This window comes from Carica papaya, chromosome 2 (assembly GCF_054855325.1).
Source record: "Carica papaya isolate Zhongbai chromosome 2, ASM5485532v1, whole genome shotgun sequence".
Classification (NCBI taxonomy): domain Eukaryota; kingdom Viridiplantae; phylum Streptophyta; class Magnoliopsida; order Brassicales; family Caricaceae; genus Carica; species Carica papaya.
The window spans coordinates 36168372-36193176 of record NC_142310.1 but is presented as its reverse complement, the minus strand read 5'-3'; the positions used below and the strand labels follow the sequence as shown (position 1 = coordinate 36193176).

Below are 24805 nucleotides of genomic sequence, written 5' to 3'. Positions count from 1 at the left end.
AATGATAGCAAGCGGGATAAGCCTGAGGGACTTCTTATTGCTCTGGAATCCTTTCCATGCCCACAACTCTTCCCTGATAGTAATCTCACACCCAATAAACCAGACAGCATAAGCTAAAGGTGATAGAGGTACGGGTACCATGGGGGGTAATGATTGCAGGTCTCCACATCATTCTTGCACAAATAACAGCCATTTACCGGGATCTTGTTCCTTTTAGTCACCCTATCGAGGGTCACATCTGCCCCCAAACCACTTCGCAAGCAAAAAACACCATTCTGGGAGTGGCCTTCACTTTCCAGACCAGCTTAGAGGAGAACTTGATGAGTTGATCTTCATTCTTAGATGGGTATTGATAATAAGGCTTGACTGAGAAACAGCCTTTTGATGATAAACACCAGACGAGTTCATCCTCCAAGTCCCCAGCGACTGTCACCCGAGACAAAGTTTCAAGAAACTCAAGTAGCTCTCCAACCCCCAATCATTCAGATTCCTGGTTAGTTTTGCCTCAGAATACCATATGCACATAGTTACAGTGATCTCCTTAATCCACACAATTCAATAGATGTCATCCTTTTATGATCTGTTTATTATCCTTATTAATGGCAGTTTTTTGTTTTCCTTAGATGTAGGAGTTGGTTACTTCAATTAGGGGAAGTTGCCTCAGAATGTTTCTGCAATCTTTTCTTTTTCTGAATTATTCTGGTTAGAAAAGTATAGACTCCTTAGGGAAGAAGCCAACGACCTCCTTAAGTAATTAAGTGCAACAAAACTTTTGAAGAACTTCCTTTAAAATTTGGCTAGTTGTCCTGTTTCTTCATGAACTTATTATAAATATACACATCATCACAAGGACATAAAACTACCCCAAGTAGGTAACTTCTCATAACTTCATTTCTAAAAAAAGGTAACTCCTCATAACTGAATAACAAACACCACATCTAAGGAAAACAATAAACCGTAGTGCATAAAGTATTCCCTTATGTGAATATCCTAATGAAAATACTCAACCACTGTTATTTTGTTATAGACTATAACATAAAAGCAGTATGGATACAAGACAGAGAGCCAATCCTTTGTAGTGTGAATAAAGTACTTCTAAAGGAATATGAGCTTTTGCTAAAGAGAAACCAAAACAACACCATTCTCTCCCAAATATATCAAATGATTGAGATCTTCTCTTTAGATTCTTCAGGTCTATCCAACCAAAGACTCATAATCCAGAAAATATAGCCCTTTTCAAAAGCATCTTATGGACCTTCTACTGTAACCAAGACTTGCTCCTCACCACCTGAGACCATAATAAACCAAATTCCAAAGGAAAGCGGCATAGCCCAAGAGCATGGTTTTTGAATATTAGATTCCTAAGGTCAGGCTGCTTTTCCTTAGAGACACATTTTCTTGGCCACTTAACAAGATGTATCTTCACAGCCTTTTTTTTATCCAAGACCACACGAAATCCTCATATGTTTCTCCTCCTGTTAACGGAAACAACTAGAATTTAGGAGGACAAATAATAAAAGGAAACACTAGTCAGACATCCCTGCAAAAATTTGCTTGAAGTCAAGGGCTCTCTTCGGATCCCCGAATCCTTTAATAATCTTCTCATTACAGAATCCCATCCAAGCAGCTCTCCTAAATAGATGAAAAACCAATACTATTGTGCTCCATTAAATTGACTAAATTCTTGACAGTGTTCTCCACATTAATTTTTCTAGTGCGCCCCCAGGATATTGTTTATTGGTACATATCACCCAGAATCTGAAAGAAGTTTAAAAAGATTTTCAGGTTCTTGACTTGCTAGTTTCTGTTGCTAGTTAACAAGATTCCAATTATGGGGAGCTAACATAGTATTTAATATTTTCTTTTCATGTTTTGTTGAGCTTTTGGATTTCCATCAAATCCAACAAGTAGTGACAAAAAACTGAACCAAGTAATTTCTCAAGTTAGTACTCTTATTTTATACTTCTGTTACTGCAGGCTACTACTGACTAGTAAACTAACAAATCTAGGTCTTCTATTGCTTTTAGGATTCTATTTCTTTTTTGGTGGTTTAGCTTTCTATCATTAATAACTTGTCAATTAGGACTTTAGCATCAATAACTTAGCAAAAAAGAGAGGCTTAGCATTTTGTTATTTAGTTTTTAATCATGATTATATTTCCAAAAAAAAAAAAGAAGTTTTTAATCATGATTAATACCATTACAGGAGAAATTCGCTCCAAATTTCCTGATTGTTATAACAGAGTAATAAAGCAACTGCTTGGCTGTTTTCCTGCTTCCTTTCTTCTCTATCTCGTTTAACTCACGCTTTCCCCTGCATCAGCTTGTTAGGTTGGTGAGTCATGGATAATGCCAGTGTTTCTTTATCTTCACACTTCAGATTATCTTTCATTGTTTATAGAAGTGGATGTAACTACTTGCACTACAGGGTTGAATTTCTACCAAGAAAAGAATCTCATGAAAAATTTCCCCCATCGGGAAAAACAAAATATCATGCACCATACCCAGCGATCAGGTTGGCCTGATGGGGTCAGCTAATGCTGTGGTGCATGCTTTGCAAACGGCCTGTGCAGGCTGCAAGGACTGCTTCTGCTGGATGGTTTTGAACTTTGAACAATATCTATTCTAGAAAATAGGGAAAATGTCTTTCTGATGGGGGTTGCCATCCGTATACAAAATCTTTACAAATTTGGAAGGAAAATTGTCTTGTCCTCTTCATTGTTCTTAAACTTTTCAAAGTTAAGAGAAAATAGGAGAAAAAAAAGCAAGATATTGGGTTTGATGTAGTCAGAAGAAAAACAGAGTTTTTTCACTTTCTACTTGCCTACAATTTATGTTATGGTGCTGAAATCAGTTATTTGTAACTTCACTCCTTGTGAATTCGTTGAAAATTCTCAGTTTTTCTTTTTTCAGCGAACAACTCCTTGATATGCCTATATCTAGATAACTGCATGATGTGCTTATAAATTTTTTGTCCTTGCAGGACGATGTCAGGGAGATGGTTAAAAAGTTTCTTGACTATGTTATGAGTAACCACCGTGTCAATAGAGAACCAGCAACGATATTGCAGGCTTTCCAGATTTCCTTGGTTAGAATCTCTCTTCTTCTGATACCTGAACCAGTAGCCCAGTTCACCTGGCTATTTGGCATTCTCCATGTTCCAATAGAATCTTAAGAAATGCTGAGATAAACATTCGACTATAAACAAACTCCTATTTTTCTTATAAATGTTTTTAGTCCATCTATAATTTGTATCCTTTTGTATTGGGATGGCATCCATTTGGTGCCTCTTTAATACATATTCCTGAAAATGTTTTTAATCCAACTCGTGTATATGTTTGACTCTGAACATAATCCTCCTCATCCTTAAACTTTGATGTGCTGGTATTAATTGAGTATTGTTGAAGTTGATTCATTGAGCTTTCTCTAAATTAACACTAGTTTATATATATATTTTTAAAGTGTGAAAAGTATATTGATATAGACACCAAGGAGGTGCCGCCCATGTATAAAATTTACTAGTCAATCAAAGTATCAAAAAGGTCCACTAAATTCTCCATGGAATATTGGCAATAGTTTATTAGATGCACCTTGTTAGTTAATTATGAAAATCATCCTTTTTAGGCTCTTAATAGGGGTATATTTAACTTCTTACTCTTCAAATTCGTGCAACATCTCATGTGCCCTGTCCTTGAGTCTGCTAGGAACGTACTTCTTCCTCAATTTTTTCAGTGTTGCGGCATCTGCAATTCTCAAGTCAGAGTTTGTATATGTTAGAGCTCAGCTTTAAGTTTTTAATCTTTGAATTGGTCAAGATGCCAACCTCTTTTGTATTTTTTTACAAAAATTTAATCATTCTTATATTTTGGTGCACCCTTGAGTTGAAGTTGTTTATAATCAAACCATTTAGGATACCTTTTATTAAATATGAGAATGTTGTCTACCAATTCAACAGCTAGTACAGCAAAACATTCCTATAAAAATTTCTTTCAACTTCAAAGCATAATCTTCTATAGTTGTCTAACTACTAAAAACAAAGAAAAATAAGTGGGTCAGTTTTTTTATTTTTTTTGAAATGAAAGTGTAAATATGTATTGATGTAAAGTTGCCATGGGGGTACCGCCCATTTACATTAACCTATCGACAACAAAACCAAGGTCGTCAAAACAGTCAATGTTATAAATGGGTCAGTTTGACTTATAAAGTTTCACGAAGGACAGTTAAGTCAGTTAATTCTCTCTAGTAGAAAGTTTGACTGATTTGGATGGACATTTGAGGAACTTCTACAATTGTGGAAGTTTTACATTGGGTTCAGTATAGGATTAGCGCATTTTGTAAACATATTTTTAATACATTAACCATCCACCTTATTGTACAGGGATGTGGATGCAATTTTTGCTTCTCTCTCTCTCTCTAGCATGGTATGAATGTGTGTAGAAAATCTTGGCTACATATCTGAATTATAATGTCTTTCATGCTGTAAAATTTCAGTGTTGGACTTCAGCCTCTTTGCTAAAGCACAAAATTGATCACAAGGAATCTCTTGCACTTGCAAAAGAGCATCTGAAATTTGGCTGCAAGAAAGAAGAGGCTGAATACGTTTACTCCATGTTGCAGTGTTTAAAGAGTTTGTTCTTATGCCATGCAAAGAATTTAGAGTTGGCATGCTCTCTAAAAAATCCTGCACAATCGGAAGCTGTTGGTGAAGATAATCTGGTCACATGTCTGTCCCGAACATTTGACTCACGAAAGATGAAAGTACAGATTGGGGACTCATTGCAGGGTCAGGAGTACTCCTCTAAGCAAACCCTTCTTGAGCCTGGATTTGCGCTGGGTTTTCAATTAGCTCAGAAAGATCTCTCAAAAAGTATCAAAGATATTCAGAAGAAATTTCGTAAGAAGATGATGAAGCTATTTCAAAAGCAAGAGGAAGAGAAGTTGGATTATGACAGGAAGTATAAGGAACAAAAGGCTCAACTGGAGAACAAGAAAAGGATGGAGGCGGCTGTTATTCGTTTGTGTAGTAATGTTCAAACGAAAACTGATAAGCTTAAGAAACTAGATAGTGAATATGCAAAAAGGTTTGACAAGCTCAAGCACCAGATGGACTTAGACCTTAACAGTCTTGAGGCAGCACATACTGCTGCAAGGATCAAGTTGCAAGAGAAGGAGGCTAGTTGGGTTGAAGGAGTTCGATCCTGGGCACAAGTTGAATTAGTAAAGCCTCCTTTGAATAAGCATGGGCCTGTGGAAGTAGCGCATTGTGACGAGGTTGTAAATATCACATCAGATGGTGGGGTCAGGACAGTTGATGTGATGTCAGTTAAAGGATTGAAGGCGTATGACAGAGCTGGTGCTGGTGCCAATGATCCAAAGAATGTTCTCTCTCTGGCTTCTTCATCAAAAGAACAGGCTGCTGTTGGAGACATGTCAGATGGAGAGATTCAATCAAACTCCCCTCGACCAGTTACTGCAAATCGTAGGCCACCAGATGTTCCCCCTGCAACATGTTCTTGTCAACATCAGACTGACAATGGGGCTCAATCAAGTGTGCGTGATGGGGAGATTCAGCTGTATGCCTCCATGGAAGCACCATCCTCAGTTCAAGAAATCTCTAATTCGACGACAATAGGAAATGGAGTTGAGACTCTGAATTATATTGAAGCCCCAGAGGGCATTATGTCTATGGATATCCAGTCATCTGATAATCAAACTCCTTATCAAGCCACACAATGTGTGCCAGATGGAGAAGTTTCACTGAGATCGCCTGAGACTGATGCGTCTAATGTTGGTTTGGAGCATGATGACTCTCTGGTTCCACCTTCAACAGGAGAGCTAGTTTCTGATAGAGAAATTACAGTTGAGGTGCAAGAGACTGCTCCAACAGAGATAATTGCTGGTGATAACTCCAGTGAAGGGACTAATAGAGCGTGCATCGTAGCCTCCAACAATGCTGCTGGAATGGACCAGCTGGATGGAGCGGGTTGTGCTGTTTATCAGGAAACTAATTACCTGGAGTCATCTCTAGTGGATTCTCCTTCTCTGCAGCCTGTTAGTACCTCAGACCAAGGTGGTTGCACACCATCAAATAAGGTAGAATATAAGTATAAAAACTACAAGAATGTATGGCCATTTATATCGTTCATATATCGTTCTTTCTCTATAGCTCTTTCTTGGTTATGATTGGTATGTTTTGGACAATGATAGAGTTATACCAAGGTACTCATTAGAATGTTGTTTGGATATATTTCTTGGAGATTCTGGAGGATTGTTTTGAACCTTACAATGTAAATGAACTAACAATAACATGGCCTCTTCTGGATTTCTATATATGTGATTGAGATGCTTCTTAAGATTTTAGTAAATCTCTCTTATTAGAGTGCTGCTGAGAAGTTGAAATGGAAATTGATTTAGCATTGCAATTGTTACCTACAAATCCTTTTCTTGACAGGGCTTAAACCATGTACATTCTCTGCCATCTACATCTGGGAATCAAGTTGAACATCTGCCTGTACCTGATCAGCTGAGCAGTGAAATGCAAAATATTCCCCAGCAAGATGAACCGTCACTACCCCATCAGCTGAGCAGTGAAGGCCTTATTGCCTCCCCAATTACTCAGGATTCAAGACAGGTGGTGGAGAACTATAACGAGCTTCCCAGTGAAGCTGCTCTGCAGCCTCCTGTTGGTGCTGCAGGACATCTGCCAACTGATACTATTGATGGCTTCAGCACTTATACTTCTGCTGCAAGGACTTCATCAATCCCTTCTGCTCCATATTATCGTCCTCTACAGACTGGATACCAAGTACCATACCAGATGCCACTGCCGCTGCACAATGACCCACTTCAAAATGAGATGGAAAGACTAAAAAAAGAATCTGATGAAGTCCTCAAGATCCACGAAGAAACGGTAAATTATGTTTTCTCTCTCGTGGTCCTCTGACAAAAAGAAGACTTATTTGTTTTTCTTTTTCCTTGCTGAAATTCTTTTTTCCTTTGAGCAGAAGGTGCAGCTGAAATCTGACTGGGAGAAGGAAATTTTTCAAATCAATGCAAAATATGAGGCTAAACTTCAGGAGAAGGAAGCTGAGTTTCTGCGCAAGAAGGAGGAGTTGGATATAAATTGCTGGAAAGTTTACATGAACAAGATCTTGGCAGAGGCCTTCAGATCAAAATGCAAGGATGTTAAGGCATCTGCTGCTCCTGGAATGCAGTCAGGTGTGTAATTTTCTTAATGATTAACAATAATCAAATAAAATAGAAGGAATTCTATAGGTGAGAGTGAATAGTCTCTTACTTGCAAGATCATCCCAGATTAGAAGCGAATAGGATTTAAATCATCTAAGAAAAATTTAGGTTCTTTTTGTTCAATAAAAATGATTTTTAGCTTTTATTTTCTTGACTTTCATATGTTTGTACATAAAGACTTGGTAGCTGAAAATGAAAACTTTAGAAAAATAATAATAAAAATGTGGCATGACTTAAATAAAACTAGTTTTATTTATGTTTGACTGCGTGTTTGATTCATCTCCAATTCTAGTTAATTATTAGTTTTAATAATCACATAATTAGGACATTAGTATTAATGTTGTATAAGTAGAACATAGTTTTGTGTGTTAGAGTTATTACCACCTCTCTCTTGAATTCTTTAATTGTGAGAATTCAATTTCTACCTTTCACTGTGTGGTTGGATTTCTCCTATCTAGAAATCCAAGATAGTGATTAGTCTGTGTGTATGATGGTGAGGTAGGTCTCTTTATGCGAGTCTGAGTCTGAGTCTGAGGCTGAATCTCCAAGCCATTTTTCTTCTTTGCTGTATGGATTCTACCAGACTTTGGGACTCGGCTCTCAATCTCCTCAGTTTGTCTTGGGTGGTCAGTCGGTCTCCTAAGGATAAATTAGAACTAAGAATTGACTAGAAATTAGATGGGAAAAGACTAAACCCCAGTTATTATATGTAGCGTTACCACCCCATGTTTTTTTCCTTTTAATATGTAAACATATATGAATGTAGAAAATAAAAAACTACAAAAATATTTCTTTGTATTAAGTGAAACCTTTATCTTAAGGTATATTTGGGAGCAAGGAATGGGATGAAATAGAAACTTGGGGAGAAATATTTAATTTTGTTTGGGAGAAATATTAATTAATGAAATGGAATTGAGATGAAGGTGAATTTTCATCCATTCTCTTTCAAGGCTCCAAAATTCTCTCTTCTGAATTATCAATGTGGGATGGAAATGGAAATGGATATAAAATTTACTTGTGGTGATTGACTTGCTATTATGTTTAATAGATAATGGGGTAATTCTTGTCTTTTTGCAGGGTAATAATTTTACATCAATTCCTTTTTCACCTTAATTTAAGCAAAATAAAATATTTGATTTTCATTTGCAATGCTATCTTGTCCAAATAATGTTAGACATTTTTCTTTCCATTATTTAGGCCTCTCTCCCTGGTTTTATCTCATCCTATCGTCCTCTTATCTAGCAAGTCAAAAAGGGATTGTGGGCTTTATGGGTGCTTTACTTTGGTGAACATCTAATTGTGTGCATGCTTCCCATGCATGCTTTGGCCTTCACTTCTTGTCTATAATTTCTCATGCATCTATTGGTTCCCTTTCATTTCTGGCGACTTTCTTATTGTTATTTTTTGCAGGGGTGATGCAGCAGCTGATTCCACAATCATCCCAGCAAAGACTGTCCATTGCCACCGGTCTACCCCCAACAGCACCAGTAGCGGCTAGCTTGCAGACAGCACCTTCTGCTGTCAGCTCCCAAGTTATGGCCCCCCTTTTGCAGGCTGTTAATTTTGCTGCTAGGCCCGCTACACTTGCATGCAACCCTCTAGCAAGACCCCCTCTTGTTGGTACCATGTCTCCCGCAGCAGGAAATCACCAACTAAGCAGTGAAATCCGGGCTCCTGCTCCGCATTTACAACCTTTCAGACCGTCAACCTCTGTGCCTGTAACCGACCTCCAATCTCTCACCCGTGGCATATCAAGCCAGTTAGCCAACTATAATCCTCCGGCAAGTAATCTCTCTCTTCAGCACTGTCCACCAAACATTCTGCCACCTGCCAGGATCCCCCGACTTGAAACTGCAGGAGGGTTTTCTGCTCTTCCAAACACTCCTCGATCGGCTATGGAGATGCTTATGGATGTTAGCAATCAAGCTCCTGTGGATCCAAATCGTCCCAGCAATTTTTCACGGCAACCAATAAATCCAGATCCATTGGTCCAATCCCAACCCGGCAATTCGAGTATTATGAGACCCAATATTATTCAGACAGGGCGACCAGTTGATATTGTTTGTTTATCGGATTCAGATGAAGACTGATTAATTTTTGTTTTCTCTTTTTCTCTGTTGGTTATCGGAGAAGGGGGCAGGGGGAAGGGGCTCGCGGCGTTTCAACTAGGTACTTCCTTGTGGTTTGTTCAGAGGTCTTCTTTGTTAGGAGCCTGTTGTTCGGAAGCTTTTTCTTTGAAAGGGGGCTGTTGTAATTCTCACATCATCCAAATTTGTATATGGTTGGATGCATTTTGTAGAAAAATGCATGCTGTAATATAAAAATGAAAAAAAAAAAATGGTTTATTTCTGAAGGGCCGTTAAAATTTTCACCCGCAGTATTTTCTTAACGGTTCTAATTAATTTAATTGATATTTACATCTAATAAGTGAACTGAACCATGCTGGTTTTGAATGGGAGAAAGTTTCTATTTCTTCACAATTTATTGCATAATCGTGGTGTGTGTTGATGTTACTAATCAGAAGTTTTCATATTAAATTTGATTAACCCAACAAATTGTTCTCATTGACAACAACCATATATATATATATATATATATACATATATGTAGATAAAAATTTTAAATTAACGAACCATGTTAATAAACTCAAACAAATTTATGTGTATTCTTAAAATATTCAATAATCATGATTAAGTAAAATATAAAAACATATAGAAAACAAAGATAAGCTTACAATAAACCAACTATACTCCTTTCTGTACATTACTTGATCAACATACATAAAAATCATTACCGGGGGAAAAAGACAATTAATAAAACAAACATAAACATCTTGCACATTACATTACCCCAAAATACCAAAATCTTTAATCTTGTTATTTAGTTTTACTTGCAGAAACTTTAAAGCCCTTTTAACTAATTAGAAGAGGAGTTCCATCCCAGTTCTTAAGACCGCTCCAGCAATGGCTCAATTATCTTCCCTTCACAAGTATCTCAAGACATCCCTCACCTTCTCCCCTGTCAAAAACTCACAAATTGCTACGACCTGCACTCCTTGATTCCCTTTGGAATTCCAGATTTCCCACTCTCGAAATTACTCCTCACCCTCTCGATCTCTTTCGGTAACAAATCCTTCAACTCCTCCTCGAAAGCACTGATCTTTGAGAAGATTGAGGTATTGGGATTCTCTAAATTGCCAGTGTTAATCGGAGCATGATCAACAAGAACTTGTCTCAGTTCCTACATCTCACTACATGGGTCATCAGCATATGCAAAGACATGTTTCCCGTCAGCCACTTTGAGCAAATCGTTCTCACTGAATCTCAAACACATGAAACTCACCGTTTAGTCCCATTGTTAGGACCTTCTTAGCCACTTGGCTTACAAAATTCTTCACTGTAAAAGGCTTAACCTAATTTAATTAATTGAAAATTAAGACACTTAATATTATTAATAGTAAAAAAAAATTATGTTCAAAAAAAAAAAATTATTAAAAGAACAAAATTAATGTTAATATGAAATCTTAGTAGATCACATGCAATTGACCTACCACACATGCATTGTGAAGTGTAACCTAACTCCCTTCTTGATTAATCATAGATTTAGATTTAGATATGTAATATATTGTAACATTCCAAAAAAAAAAAAAGTTGGTATATTACCACTGTGACATATATATACACACATATATATACACGTGTACGCATATATGTTATATGCACAAATTTTAAAAGGCTCTTAACTTCAATAATCATTTGGCAACATATATATATATATATAAATTATTTCAAATCGCATGGACTGGGCCTGATTTTTGCATATGTCCATGGGCTCAAATCAGGACATTAGGAAATAAAAAGTTCTCCAAAATCCCAAAAGAAAAAAGTTTTTTTTTTTTTTTTTGGCATTTATAAAAACAATAGAAAATATTTTCAAGTGATTAATTTTTTTAGCAAAAAAAAAAATTGCAATTAAAAATGCTTAGTAATTATTCACTAATTACTCGTTGAAAATATATTCTCTTGTCACCAAATTGAATTTTTGAAAAATATAGAAATAAAAATAATTGCATGTAAAATAACTATTTGACTCATTGTCACCCTTAATCATCAAATATTTAAGTAAATATACTTTTAATTAATTAAAATCCTAGTTGAAATCTTCAATATGCAAAGTCAATAAACATATTTAACTTAATTTTGGATTAGATTTGGTTTCTCTTCTTATTAAAATTACGTAGTTCTACTCATCAAATCCATTATATACATGTGTGTGTGTATGTATATGTTTCAATCCCTCAAGTGACCAATTAAACAAGCAGGGTTGACAAGCAATCCAATAAAATAAATAAATATACTATTGAACATATTGTGCCTATGAATGACACCACATGTGTATGAATTTTGCAGCCCTACAAAATTAGAACAATTCCAACTCTTTTTCTTTTGTCAAAAGTGTCTGTGATATTCTTTTTAGTTCCATGTTTCAAAATAGTAATTTTATACCAAATTAAGAAGGTATTTGATTTGACTTTAAAATAAATTTCTTGATAGTTATATTTATAAGTTAAAATATAAATCTTTGAAAAACAAAACTTGATGTTATCTCATATACAAGTTTCCTTGATTTTGATTTTTTTATACTTAATTTAAAATTATATTATTTATAAATTTTATTGTATTTAGAGATAATAACATAGTGTATTCGAGACAGGTTTTACTAAATTTGAAATTAATATGTTCATGTTAAGAGCAAATTGAATTTATTATGAATTCAAGTGGGTGTAAAACATTTTTTTTTTTCGAATAATATCAGGTTTGTGAATTATCCAATCCGACTCAATAATTTATTATATTATTATAAATATAACTATATTTTTATTAAAAAAATTAAAAATATATTTACTAATACATAATAATATATACTTATTATACAAATATTTATGATAATAAAAAAATTAAATATATATACCCGTAATGAATTTGATCCAAACTAATTTTGAAAAGTCTTATTTGAACTCAAACCCTTTCTTTTTTCTATTAACTCAAACCAATCCTAACTCAAACATATATTTTAACTAAAAAAATTATATTGGATTAAATTGGAGCAAATTTTATATTATTCCTATTTTAGGATTATGTTTATAAATGCTCGGAATTTTGAAGAAAATAAATTTATAATTTAAATGTAGAAACAAATAATAAAGTTAAGGTTTACATTCATTACATAATAATTTAAAATGTTTAATAGGATTACGAGAATATCCATTCTAAAAGATAAACGGTAATTAAAGAAATTAAAAAAATGAGCGAATAAATAAATATTTTAGGACAATCTTCACTAGCACTTAAAGGGAGTTCGAGTGCTAAACTACTCACAATTCTTTTACTAATCGAAATATGTATCTTTTCTTGATCTAAAATAGTAAATGAAATGGTGAGCTATACTACCCCCGTAAGAATATCACATTAATCACATATACGGAGAACTGAAGATTGATAAAAATAAAAAAATAATAATTAATAGAGCCCTTACTTTAATTAAATACATTTAACTTAAAAACGTTTGTTTGATACTTACCGTAACGAGTTTTTTAAAAAAATAATCCATGAAAATCCATATCCATACCACTTTTTATTTTTGTGCATAAGAGAACAAGAGACGACAACTTTCATTTCTTACTTACTTAATGGTACCTCTAGGGGTTCATAGGGATGTCCCCTTACTCATGAACCCAATATCTAATTTTAATAATAAACCGGCTATCCTCATGCCTCGTTCGCTAATGGGTGTCAAATATTATATCGCCTCGATACCCCGTCCGATACGATGGTGAACTATATCTCCCAAACTTTTCATGTAAGGGACTTTCCAATCCCATTCGACTAAGGTAACATTCACGATAGGATTCCTTATGTACCAGGTCCGTCTGCCCTTTCCCTAGGTACCTAGTAAGTCTTTCACAAAAAGATTTCCATCAACAAAACAATCAATAAACGTATACCAATATCTCATATTATATTTACTGACATATTAGATGACATTTATACAGATAATATAGTTTGTCATAACAATGGATCGAGTAACTAGATAACTGAATAAACAATATAAATCGATAAGATCATAAAAACTATAAATTAAAAACATACACCATATAATAACAAGTAAGTATGGCATTACAGAAAATAAACAGAAAATTAAGATAATCGTGAACTAACCGGTTCCGACTCCACTAATGACCTGTAATTATTTTTAGGGTTTCTAATTTTTTTACAAAAGAACAAAATTATATATCACTAAGTCTCAGTTACCGTAAAGTAGAATAGGGTAAGGGATCCTTACCCAGATTGGTATTTCGAGACATCGACTGTCTACCAAACCTCTTAACGGGTACCAAATTTTTTGAATTTTTTTTACATAATCCAAATTACTCGTCACGTACCTAAAAATACTCTAAAAATTCAAAATCAATGTTCAAAACTTTTTTGGCCAATTTTGGGGTTCTGGCATAGCGTCGGCTCCGCCTTCCATAGCGACGGTTCACCTCGGTCTGCCTAGTTTTAGCCGATTTTACATGTATCCCTGTGAAAAAATATGTTAGAGGGCATTGGTTGGCTGAAAAATCATAAAAAAAATCGAACCTACCGGTAGGGGGGTCTCCGGGTACGATAGCTCCACCGGTCCTCCTTCGCAGCTAGGATTCCTTCTTCGGCTAACTTGCACAGAACAGGACAGTAAACACAATTATCAAAAAACTACGTGAAATGGAAAGCGAAAAGGGGCTCATCGAAGGAATTTTTATGTTTTGGCTGTCGCGGCTCTGTCGAGCTTTGTCTGCATTTTTTGGCTCACTTGTTGTCCCTTTTGCTCTGATTTGATCATAGGGATGCTTGGAACCGAATTCGAAGCGGGTAGGGAAAATTTTTTACCTTTTTTGGCAGTCGATGGTGGCTCTGGTGCAGCGACGATCGGCGGTCGGTCTTCTTCTATAGCACATGATTCTTCTTCTTCGGCAGAGGCTGGCGGCTAAGGTTTGGGTTTCCCTGTTATGCGAGGTATTTATACCCATCCCGCGTCAATTCGGACCATTAATAGTGATTGATCTCGTCCATATGATCGCGCTTAAGGAAAAAATGATTCTGAATTGTTCACGAGTGCAGGATCAAACCTGGGCCGTTGGATCACTGGGCACGCAGATCGCTCGCGTAGTGTCAACGTCAGCGTGTTTTGACGCGTGGCGTGCTTTGCTTCATCAAGACTACTAACTAGGTCGTTCCACGTGGCTGAATTTTCTCTTTTTGTACTTTGACCCCTGTTTCTAATTTTTCTTTCAAATCCCCCCTCCCCCCGAACTCAATTTTTCACCCATTTTTCACAAAATTATTTTTAATCTCGTCCCCAATCCATTTTTTTAAAAAAATTTAATAAAATAAAACTAAAATAAATTAATTAATTATTTCAATTAAATAATTTCATAAGAAAAATTTATCCCATGCCGTTTTTCAAGCCCGGGTATTACAACTCTCCTCCCTTAAGAAAATTTTATCTCTCAAATTGGTCACTCTCTCACTCAGTTGAACAGCTGGAGGTACTAGACTCTGAAGCTTGATTCCAGTTCCCAAGTGATCTATTCTTGCATATGGTTTTGCCATAGGACCTTGAGGAAAAAACTTTATTGGTTGTGGAGTACTATATTCTTTCGGTCTACAATGCTTACTGGTACATGCTCATAGGATAGATCCTCCTGGAGTGAAAAGAGCACGTGGGACAGGATGTTTAAGGAGTCAGGGTTATACTTGTGTAGCATGGATACGTGGAACACATTATGAACCTTGGACACCTCTGAAGGTAGTGCCAGTTTGTAGGCGGTCGTACCAATCCTCTAAGATCTCATATGACCCGATGAACTGGGAATTTAATTTTCTCCTTTTGAGAAACTTACTGATCCTCTTGAAATGGGTGACTTTAAGAAATATTCGATCACCTTTCTCAAACTCTAAATCCCTCCTCTAGGTGTCTACATAACTTATGTCTGTTATGAGCTATCTAGATGTTCTTCCTTATCTTAATTATCTTGACTGTAGTCTCTTCCATAAGTTCTTAGCCGAATAATTTTCTATCATCCACTTCTTCTCAACAGATGGCGACCTGCAGGGACGGCCATGCAATGCCTCATACGGAACTATATCAATACTTACCTGGTAACTATTATTATAGGCGAACTCTATCAAAGGTAAATGATCATCCTAATGGCCCTAAAGTCTAGAACACAAGTTCGGAGCATATCCTCCAGTGTGCAAATCATCTTCTCTGATTGTCCATCGATTTGAGGGTAGAATATTGTATTAAGGGACAGTTTCATTCTCATAACTTGCTGAAAACTAGACCAAAACTAAGAAGTGAACCTGAGATCTCTGTCGAATACCACTGTCACTAGAACTCCATGTAACATGACTACCTCCCTAATATACATTCTTGTTAGTTTGTTCAAGGGGTCGGTCATCTTGATAGCCAAGAAGTGAGAAGACTTGGTGAGTCAGTCGATAATTACCTAAATGACATTATATCCTGAACGTACCTTAGGTAACCCTGTTACGAAATCTATTGTGATATGTTCTCACTTTCACTTCGGGATCGGTAATGGTTGAAATAGCCCACTTGGATGTTGATACTCTGTTTTGGCCGGTTGACATATTAGACACTTGAAAACAAAGTCAGCTACCTCTTTTTTTATCCCGCTCCACTAAAACTGGGGTCGCATACTTTAATACATTTTAGTACTTCTAGGATGTATGACGAACTTTGAGTTGTGAGCCTCTATTATGATGTCCCTCTTTAGTTCACTATCATTTAGAACACACACTCTATCTTGAAACTTAAGTAACTCATCGGTAGAGACTCGAAATTCTAGATTTACATCATGTTCTGCATTTTTCTTCAGAGCTGCTAGGGTGGAATCGGTGAATTAAACTTTTTTTATTCTCTAAATCAATTCGGGTTGAACAGTCAGGTGGGCTAAGCACGTAACTCTCTTCAAGTCCTGAAGTTGTATCTGTTGTGCGGGACCCTATTATCCTGCATTTAGAAACCATTATGTGAGATAACATACCTGTATTTTTTATGTTGAGTGCATTGACTACCACATTACTTTTATTTGGGTGATACAAAATATTGCAATCGTAATCCTTGAAGAGCTCTATCCAACACCTCTGACCCATGTTGAGATCCTTCTAAGGGAATATGTGCTTCAAGCTCTTATAGTCAATATAAATCTCAAAAGTCTCCTCATACAGGTAGTGGCGCCAAATCTTCAAGGTATGAATAATGGCGGCAAGTTTTAAATCATGGGTGGGGTAGTTTTTTTCGTGACTCTTCAATTGTCTAGACCCATAGGTCATGACCTTACCATGCTACATCAGAACACAAACCTCAAGTAGGAGGCATCACTATATACTGTATATCCACTCGTCCTACTCGATAAAGCCAACACGGGTGCAGTAGTCAACTATTTTTTGAATTCTATAAAGCTCCTTTCGCAATTCTCGTTCTATTTAAACTTAAAGTTCTTATTTGTGAGTCGAGTCAAAAGAGCGGCTAGGCTAAAAAATTCTTTCACAAACCTACGGTAATAACCTGTCATTCCCAAAAAGCTATGAATCTCCTTAACCGATGTTAATTTCTTCTAACTAAGTACTGCCTCAACTTTTTCAGAATTTTCTGTGCTCGATCCCTTGATATGATGTGTTTTAAAAAGATAGTATGCTCGAGTCAGAATCCACACTTACTCAATTTTACATACAGTTTCTTCTCTCTGAGAACCTGCAATATCTGAGTCAGGTGGTGAGCGTGTTCATCTTTGCTCTTTAAATAGACTAGGATATCATCGATAAACATAATGACGAATTGATTCAGGAATTGTCTGAAAAACCTTATTCATCAAGTTCATAGAAATGGCTAATGCGTTGGTTAGTCTAAATGGCATGACCAGAAACTCATAATGTCCGTACCTAGTTTTAAAAGTTGTCTTGAGAATGTTCTCTGTCCTAATCTTTACTTGATGGTAATATGAACGTAAATCTATTTTGGAGAAGATCTGGGCACCCTGCAACTAGTTAAAAAGGTCATCGATATTGGGGAGGGGATATTTGTTCTTGATCGTGATCCTGTTCAATCCTCTGTAGTCAATATATAATCTTAACATCTCATCTCTTTTCCTTGTAAATGTGACTCCAGTATCCCAAGGAGACACACTATGTCGAATAAACCCACTATGCTGCAATTTATTAATATATTTCTTCAGTTCTTTCATCTCAACACGCTCATGTGGCAAGGGGCAACTGAGATAGGCTGGGTGTTAGACTGAAGGGTTATGGTGAACTCAACTTCTCTATCTATTGACAGTATGGGTAATTCATCAGGAAACACATCCAAAAAATCTCGGACTATCGGGATCTCTTGAATACGAATTTCTTTATTAAGTTTGCCTAATGTAGAAAAGACAACCGAATTAAAATACTATGTAATAAAAAAATTGTCATGAGGGAATAATATTTAAAATTTTTATTAACTTATAAATGATTTTTCATTAGGAGTGTTAAATACAAGTTTCTTGTAAAAACAATCTACGGTGGTGTGATACGCTACTAATCAGTTCATTCCTAAAATTACATCAAAGTCCCCCGGATCAATCTCTATTAGGTCCACACTCAATTTTTTATCTGTTATGTCCATGATACAATATTTGTATATAACCTCCCCTAGTAGTGTCCTACTCCTAAGAGTAAACACAAATGACACAGAATCAAGTCTTTCAGGTAATACATTCAAGTTTGGCATAAAAGCATGTGAGACAAATGAATGTGAAGGACCAGTATCAATCAAAATATGTGCAAGGTGATTACTGATAGTGTATGTACCTTGCATCACATCTGGGTTAGATTCAGTATCCTATTGAGTGAGATTGTAAGCGTTGCCCTAAATAAAAGGTCTGACTTGGTTCTGATTTCACGGGTACTCTTTCGTATAGTGTTGGGCACTCCCACATATACAGCAGGTATTGTTAAGACGATAGAGTGTCAGTCCCCATAATCATTACCACAGTGCTGACAAATCCTACTGTATCCTACTATCGAAGTCTGATGAGAAGCCTGAGTCATTGGCCTAAGCCTCTTATTCTGCTGAAACGATGCAGTGGGTATTGGTATGCAGTATGAAATTGAGGGTCTGGGATTCCCCACTACTGGAGAAAAGATGTGAAGGTTCCTCTCCACTAGCTGTGTCTTAGCTAGAACGGTTGAGTAGGAACTGAGTTCAAATACGTACAGCTGCTATATGATCTCAGGACGGAGGCCCCACTCGAACTTTATTGCCTTCCTGCTTTTATTCATTATGCTCTCAGGAGAATATTGGCTCAACTCTAGGAACCTTTGGGTATACTCTGACACAATCATATCACCTTGAACTAAGTATACAAACTCTATTTTTTTTAAATGTCGAAGGTGCTCTAAGAGGTACTCTACATTAAAGGTCATTAGAAACTATTCCCAAGTGACTAGAACATGTAAGGTGGCCTCTTGAACTACCACCAACGACCTACCTCTTCCACAAGTATGTAGGTGGCAAGTACAACTTTCTATTCGAGAACCACCTCAAGAGTCATGAAGACTTTCTCTGTCTCTACTTAACCTCTTCAAAAGAGGATTCCCCTGCAAAGGTAGATAAGTTTAGTCTTTTATACATTTCAATGTAGTATGGGTCCATCATGGGTGGAACTGGATTCCGTAAAAAAAAAACTAGATTGTGTTGTGAAGGGACCGAGTGGCCCTGTAATGGTGTCGAATGATACGGTGGAGGTACCAGATTATACTGTGGCAATGTTAAATAATACAGTGGAGGAGCATGGTTATACTGAGTGGCTCCAGATCTTTCCACTATAAGGATGGCTCAAACTGTGGTAAAGAGAGAGGGTCAGGCATGAGGAGACTAGCTAAGAAAGAAAGACTTAGAGGAGGGGAAAATGTTACTATACTTAAAACTAAAAAAGAATGCCCTTTTGAGCACCTTTATCACATACCTAGACCCATAAGAGAGCAGAGCCTCGACTCACGTTTTCATTAAAAGAATCAAGTCGTAATGAGCCTTTTCCTCATTACAGGACCAGACCAACCAAGAGATTCTCCTTGACCCAAAAAAGAAAGAAATGAACAAAAGGGATTCGCACCGGGCATAGCTCACAAGAAGGGCAGGAGCTTTTTAGACCAAGGCTGAGGGAAATATTTACACAGAAAAATTTACAGAAATCAGAATGAATAAGCCCATTCATTAAATGGAATAGACAGAGATGATACAAGTTGACCAATGGAAGTCAAAACTGTCACATTATGACAGCCCAAAAACATGGTATGGATGATGTTGGATTCATCCATTCCTGCTCCCTTTTTTCCTTCCGAGGCTACTGAACAAAGATGAGTCTCTCCAGCTCTTAAAGAGTCGATCAACATTCTCTCGAAGCGAACCATCTCGAGTTGCTCGATTTAGTGGGGGCCTTCCTCTCCTCATATCCTTGTACTTGCATTTTAAAAGGGAGAGTTGAGCGATAATTTGTATTTTGTGTTTTTAAGTCTTTGTATAAGGAATAGTTCTGAAGAACGCGACTCTGCTGCCCACAACGGTAGTTCGCCTCGGCCTGGTCAGTTTTGGTCGATTTTATATGTATCCCTATGAAAAAACACGTTATGGGGCATCGGTTGGCCAAAAGCGTCAAACCTACTGGCAGGAGATCTCCGAATACGGCGTCTTCGTAGGTCCTCCTTCGCGGTTGGGATTCTTTCTTCGACTAACCTGTACAAAAAAGAATGGTGAACACAATAATCGAAAAATTACATAAAACGGGAAGCTAGAAGGGACTCATCGGAGGAATTTTTGGGTTTTGGGTGCGGCAGCTCCGCCGAGCTTTGCCTGCGATTTTCAGCTCACTCGTTGTCCTTTTTGCTTCGATTTAGTCATAGAAATGTTCGAAATCGAATTTTGAGCGGGTAGGAGAAAATTTTACCTTTTTTGGCGGTCGGTGGTGGCTCTGTTGCGGCGGCGATTGATGGTTGACCTTCTTCTCTGATGTCTACTTCTTCTTCTCCGATGCCTGATTCTTCTTCTTCGGAAGGGACTGACGACTAGGGTTTAGGTTCTCATGCGACGCGAGGTATTTATACCCATCCTGCGTCGATCTGGTCCGCTCATCGCGATTGATCTCGTCCGTTCGATCACGCCTAGGGCAAAAATGAATCTAAGTTGTTCACGCACACGGGATCGAACCTGGACCGTTGGATCACTGGGCATGCGGATCACTCGTGTGACCTCCCGTGTGGCACCAACATCAGTGTGTTTTGACATGCAGTGTGCTCCAGTTCGTCGGGGTTGTTGACTGGGCCGTCCCACATGGTTGAATTTTTTTTTTTTTTGCACTTTGACTCCCTATTTTCAATTTTTCTTTCAAAAACACTTTCGAACTCAAATTTTTACCCATTTTTTCTAAAATTATTTTCAATCTTGTCCCTAATCTATTTTTTCTCAAAAATTCAATAAAATAAAATTAAAATTATTTATTTATTTATTTTAATTAAATAATTTCATAAAAAAAATTTATCTCGGACCACGTTTTGGGCCCGTGTATTACAATGTTAGACATATAATTTTAAATAAGTTAATATGTTCCAAAAAAATATAATCCAAAGTATAACTCAATTATAAAATGAAAAAGAGAAACAAAAAGAAAAAGAACATTATAGCTAATAAAAGTCTAAAACTTTCTCATTAAAACACTACGGGGTTGAACCACTAAACTACTATCAACTACCTTGACTTAGATTTGATGATTTTGTAGTACCAAATTCAAGCTGTATATGTTTATATACATATATATATATATATATACACATATACATATATCCCAGAGCTGCCGACAGTATCTTGCTATGAGTCAAAATTGAGACCAAAAAAGTGAAGGAAATGAAATTAAAAAAAAAAAAAGTGCAAAATTAAGTTAAATAGTTGCAAACAACTAGCAATTTTGTTCTTCCAAATTCATGAACTTGTGCTCTTAATTTTGACTTTTTGATCCACAAAAATACTCCAAAAATTATATTTTATGCGATAAAAATTTAATTTGTTATTATAAAATTTAAAACAAATTATTTCGTTATAATTAAATTTTATATATCGAAAAATTAAAATAAGAAACTAAATATTGAAAAATAAAATGAATTTTAGATTAAACATTGAGCGAAGTCAAGATTTATAAATCTAACTCATGAATCCTAATCTCGAGTTTAGATTCTCTAAAATTCATAATTTGATGACTTTGAATAATAATAATAATAATAATAATAATGTGTGAAGGTGCATGACTCTTTAAATGCCCAAAAGCACTTATGTAGCTTACGGAATGCATGACTAAATTCAATTGCTTTAATTGAATATACATACATACATATATATATATATATGTATATCTATTTTTGTAATTGAATATGCATGACAAAAGTCAATCTCTTGAATTGAAGCTTCAAACTTTTTTGCATTTGATTGGTCTCCAACAATTAAATCACCACCGCTAAAACTAAAAGTGCAAAATGTACTCATCAATTCCTATATATACATATATACTCTCTCTCTCTATCTCTCTCTCTCTCTATATATATATATATATGTATATATTTGTAGATTGCTTTAGTAATCAAATTTGACAAGTAGGCAAAAACCCACTAAAAATAAACCATACCCAATTACACGTAGATGATTGCTATTCAATTTTTTTTGACTTCTTTTTTCTAATTCATGCATGACAACCTGTCTTCATCATCATCACCATCTCCACCTTTTTGTAATATTAATGGCTGAACCTTTTTCTAATTTCCATTGATCATAATCCTCTGTATTAATAATGTGTGTGTGTGTGTGTATATATATATATATGTATATATTTCTCTGCGTATATATATATGAATGTGTATCTAAAAATTCTAATATAAATAATATACGTTTGTTATTATAAAAATGAAGAATCTCAAGAATATTATAATACGTGTATGTATATATATATATATATATATATTGTCTCCTATTTTGAATACCTAAGGGCTGGCTCTCCTTCGTTGTAGCCCTAAATTGAGGGAACTTTCTGGGACAAGTCAACAGAAAAGCTTGAAACCAGATGGTAAGGTGGTTCGACTTATATATTTGTATATGTATATATAATCTCATTTAAACATCTCTCATGTCTCAAGTAAAGTATTTGTATAACTTCCTATATTAGTCTTTCTCAAAATACTAGAGAAAAAGAATAATGATATACATGTGTATACATATATATATATATATATGAAAAGTAAGAAAGTGAGAATCATTATAATGGAGTATTCGTATATTTGGATCCACCAAAAGACACACCTTGGTGGCTAACCTAAAGATGAGGACATATACACATATCTTTCATAATATATATAAGATACCCATATGGGGGTAATGAGTGAGATAAATGGTCCATATATATATACATATGTATGTATGTATATATATGTGTGTGTGTGTGTGAGCTATGGGTGGCCATCATTTTGGAAAATACCCATCAATGTCATCACATTGAGTCTAGTTTCTTTTGGTTCAATGAAGACAAATAACATTATTATATATTAAAGCATAAAGTAATATATATATATATATATACATTGAGTAAAAACCCCTTGTTGATTATATACTAATGTTAAATTACGTGTCTTATGCATCATTGATTAAATAAATCCTGTTTGGTTGCACCAAAATGTGACAAATTTCTAGGTGACATTAGCTAACCAATCTTACTTTATATAGACGATTCTCCAAACAAAAATTTAATATAAAAAAAAATTGGTTTCTTTAAAATGTGTGTGTGTATATATATATGTGTGTGTGTTTATGTGTATGTATACAATCATTATATTTACGATCAACGAGAATAAAAATCACATTTGCTAGTGGGAACAGTTAGAATTCATGATATCATATTCTAAAAATTACAATTAAAATTATAACATAAGACATTATTAAAAATTAGAAGATTATATTTTATATGTTCCTCCTATTCATATATATAGAAAAAAAAAATTTATTTTAAATTGGTATTTGGTCATTTTAAGTATGAGGATTAAATATTCATATATTTTTTTTATTAGACCGACAAATTATACTATATTTAAAAAATTGGTCCATGCCAAACCTAATTAAATTTAATTTGATCTTTATTTTTAAAAAAATAATAATAATTTTGACCTATTTAACATTTTATTTAATAAAAAATATATTTTAGTTATTAAAGAACACACACACACACACATATATATATATATATATCAATCATAATACTATTAGTTTGCTCATAATGAGAACATATTTCATCATTAATTTGGGTCATTATATTATATTATTTTCAAATCAAATCATTCCATATATATAGTCTTAGATTATAGGAAATATAAAAAAAAATCCAATTAATCCTACATATGATGTATTTATTGTAACTTGTGTTGACAAATAGTACTATAGAGATGACAAATGAATGTGACATGTGTATATAGTTGTATAATTAGGACAAAATAATATATAAAAATAACCATTATAAATTTAATAATTAGCTAGCTTAGTAGTTGATTGATTTTAATTCCAACCTATAAGCTAAGATCCAAAATACCATAAGAAAACAAATAGCCAAACAACTTCACTATTACACTCACCAATACGTGACAAGGTGATTGCAACCTAAAGTTATGTTTTTCCTAAAGTCTTATTTTTCAAAAATCAAGCTTATCCTAAATAAATATTGGTATATAAGGTCTCATATTCATTAATTATGCGACACATATATATTAATCATAATATAATTTTAACAACCTTCAAATATAAATAAATACAAAAATATAATATAATTAGAACCCACGATTTATTATAAAATAAAATACATAACAATATTAAGTTTAATAATTATTGATATAGGTATGCCGATTATTAATAATTTATATACAATATTAGACTAATTTTATTTAAGAATTCACTAATCTTGATATAATTCAATGAAATAATAAATTATTTACAAATTTTTTAAAATGAAAATTAACATTTTAATTTGCCACATAACGAATATAATCCTCCTCCTTAATTAATTTATGGTTAGCTGATAACCCATTAGCCAACATGGATGAATGGATGATGATGATGTTATTGCACGTATGAAGTACTTATCATGCGACATTAGATACGTCATGATAAGACGATCTCCACCGTTGATTCAACTCTGGCCCACTCTTGGTATTCCATCATGACAGCTGATGATGGATACCTTATTATTATTATTATTATATTTTTAAACTTTTATTTTAGTCAAATTTTTATATATATTTTTTAAAAAAAAGTAAAAATGAGATAATTCCTCGAGGGTAAATTGTTATTATCTTGTTTTAATGGTTGTCATTATCCAATCAGCAAAATACACTTAAATAGAGAGAATTTAATTGTCAAATAATTTTTTTTTT

The 24805-nt window shown here is 34.9% G+C and overlaps 1 protein-coding gene across 7 annotated transcripts in view; it reads left to right on the top strand.

Annotated features, from left to right (window-relative positions):
• The window catches only part of MOM (ATP-dependent helicase family protein), a 38122-nt gene extending 28522 nt beyond the window's left edge, over window positions 1-9600 (top strand). For 6 of the 7 annotated variants that reach the window (XM_088214491.1, XM_088214492.1, XM_088214495.1 and 3 more), the window contains 5 exons: window positions 2983-3087; window positions 4491-6092; window positions 6451-6909; window positions 7004-7217; window positions 8658-9600. In XM_088214491.1, coding sequence (XP_088070617.1) covers window positions 2983-3087; window positions 4491-6092; window positions 6451-6909; window positions 7004-7217; window positions 8658-9337 — 3060 coding nt within the window. In that variant the 3' untranslated portion in view covers window positions 9338-9600. The remainder of the gene's footprint in view (window positions 1-2982; window positions 3088-4490; window positions 6093-6450; window positions 6910-7003; window positions 7218-8657) is intronic. The other variant, XM_088214493.1, reaches the window with a different exon arrangement.
• The last annotated feature ends 15205 nt before the right edge of the window (window positions 9601-24805 follow it).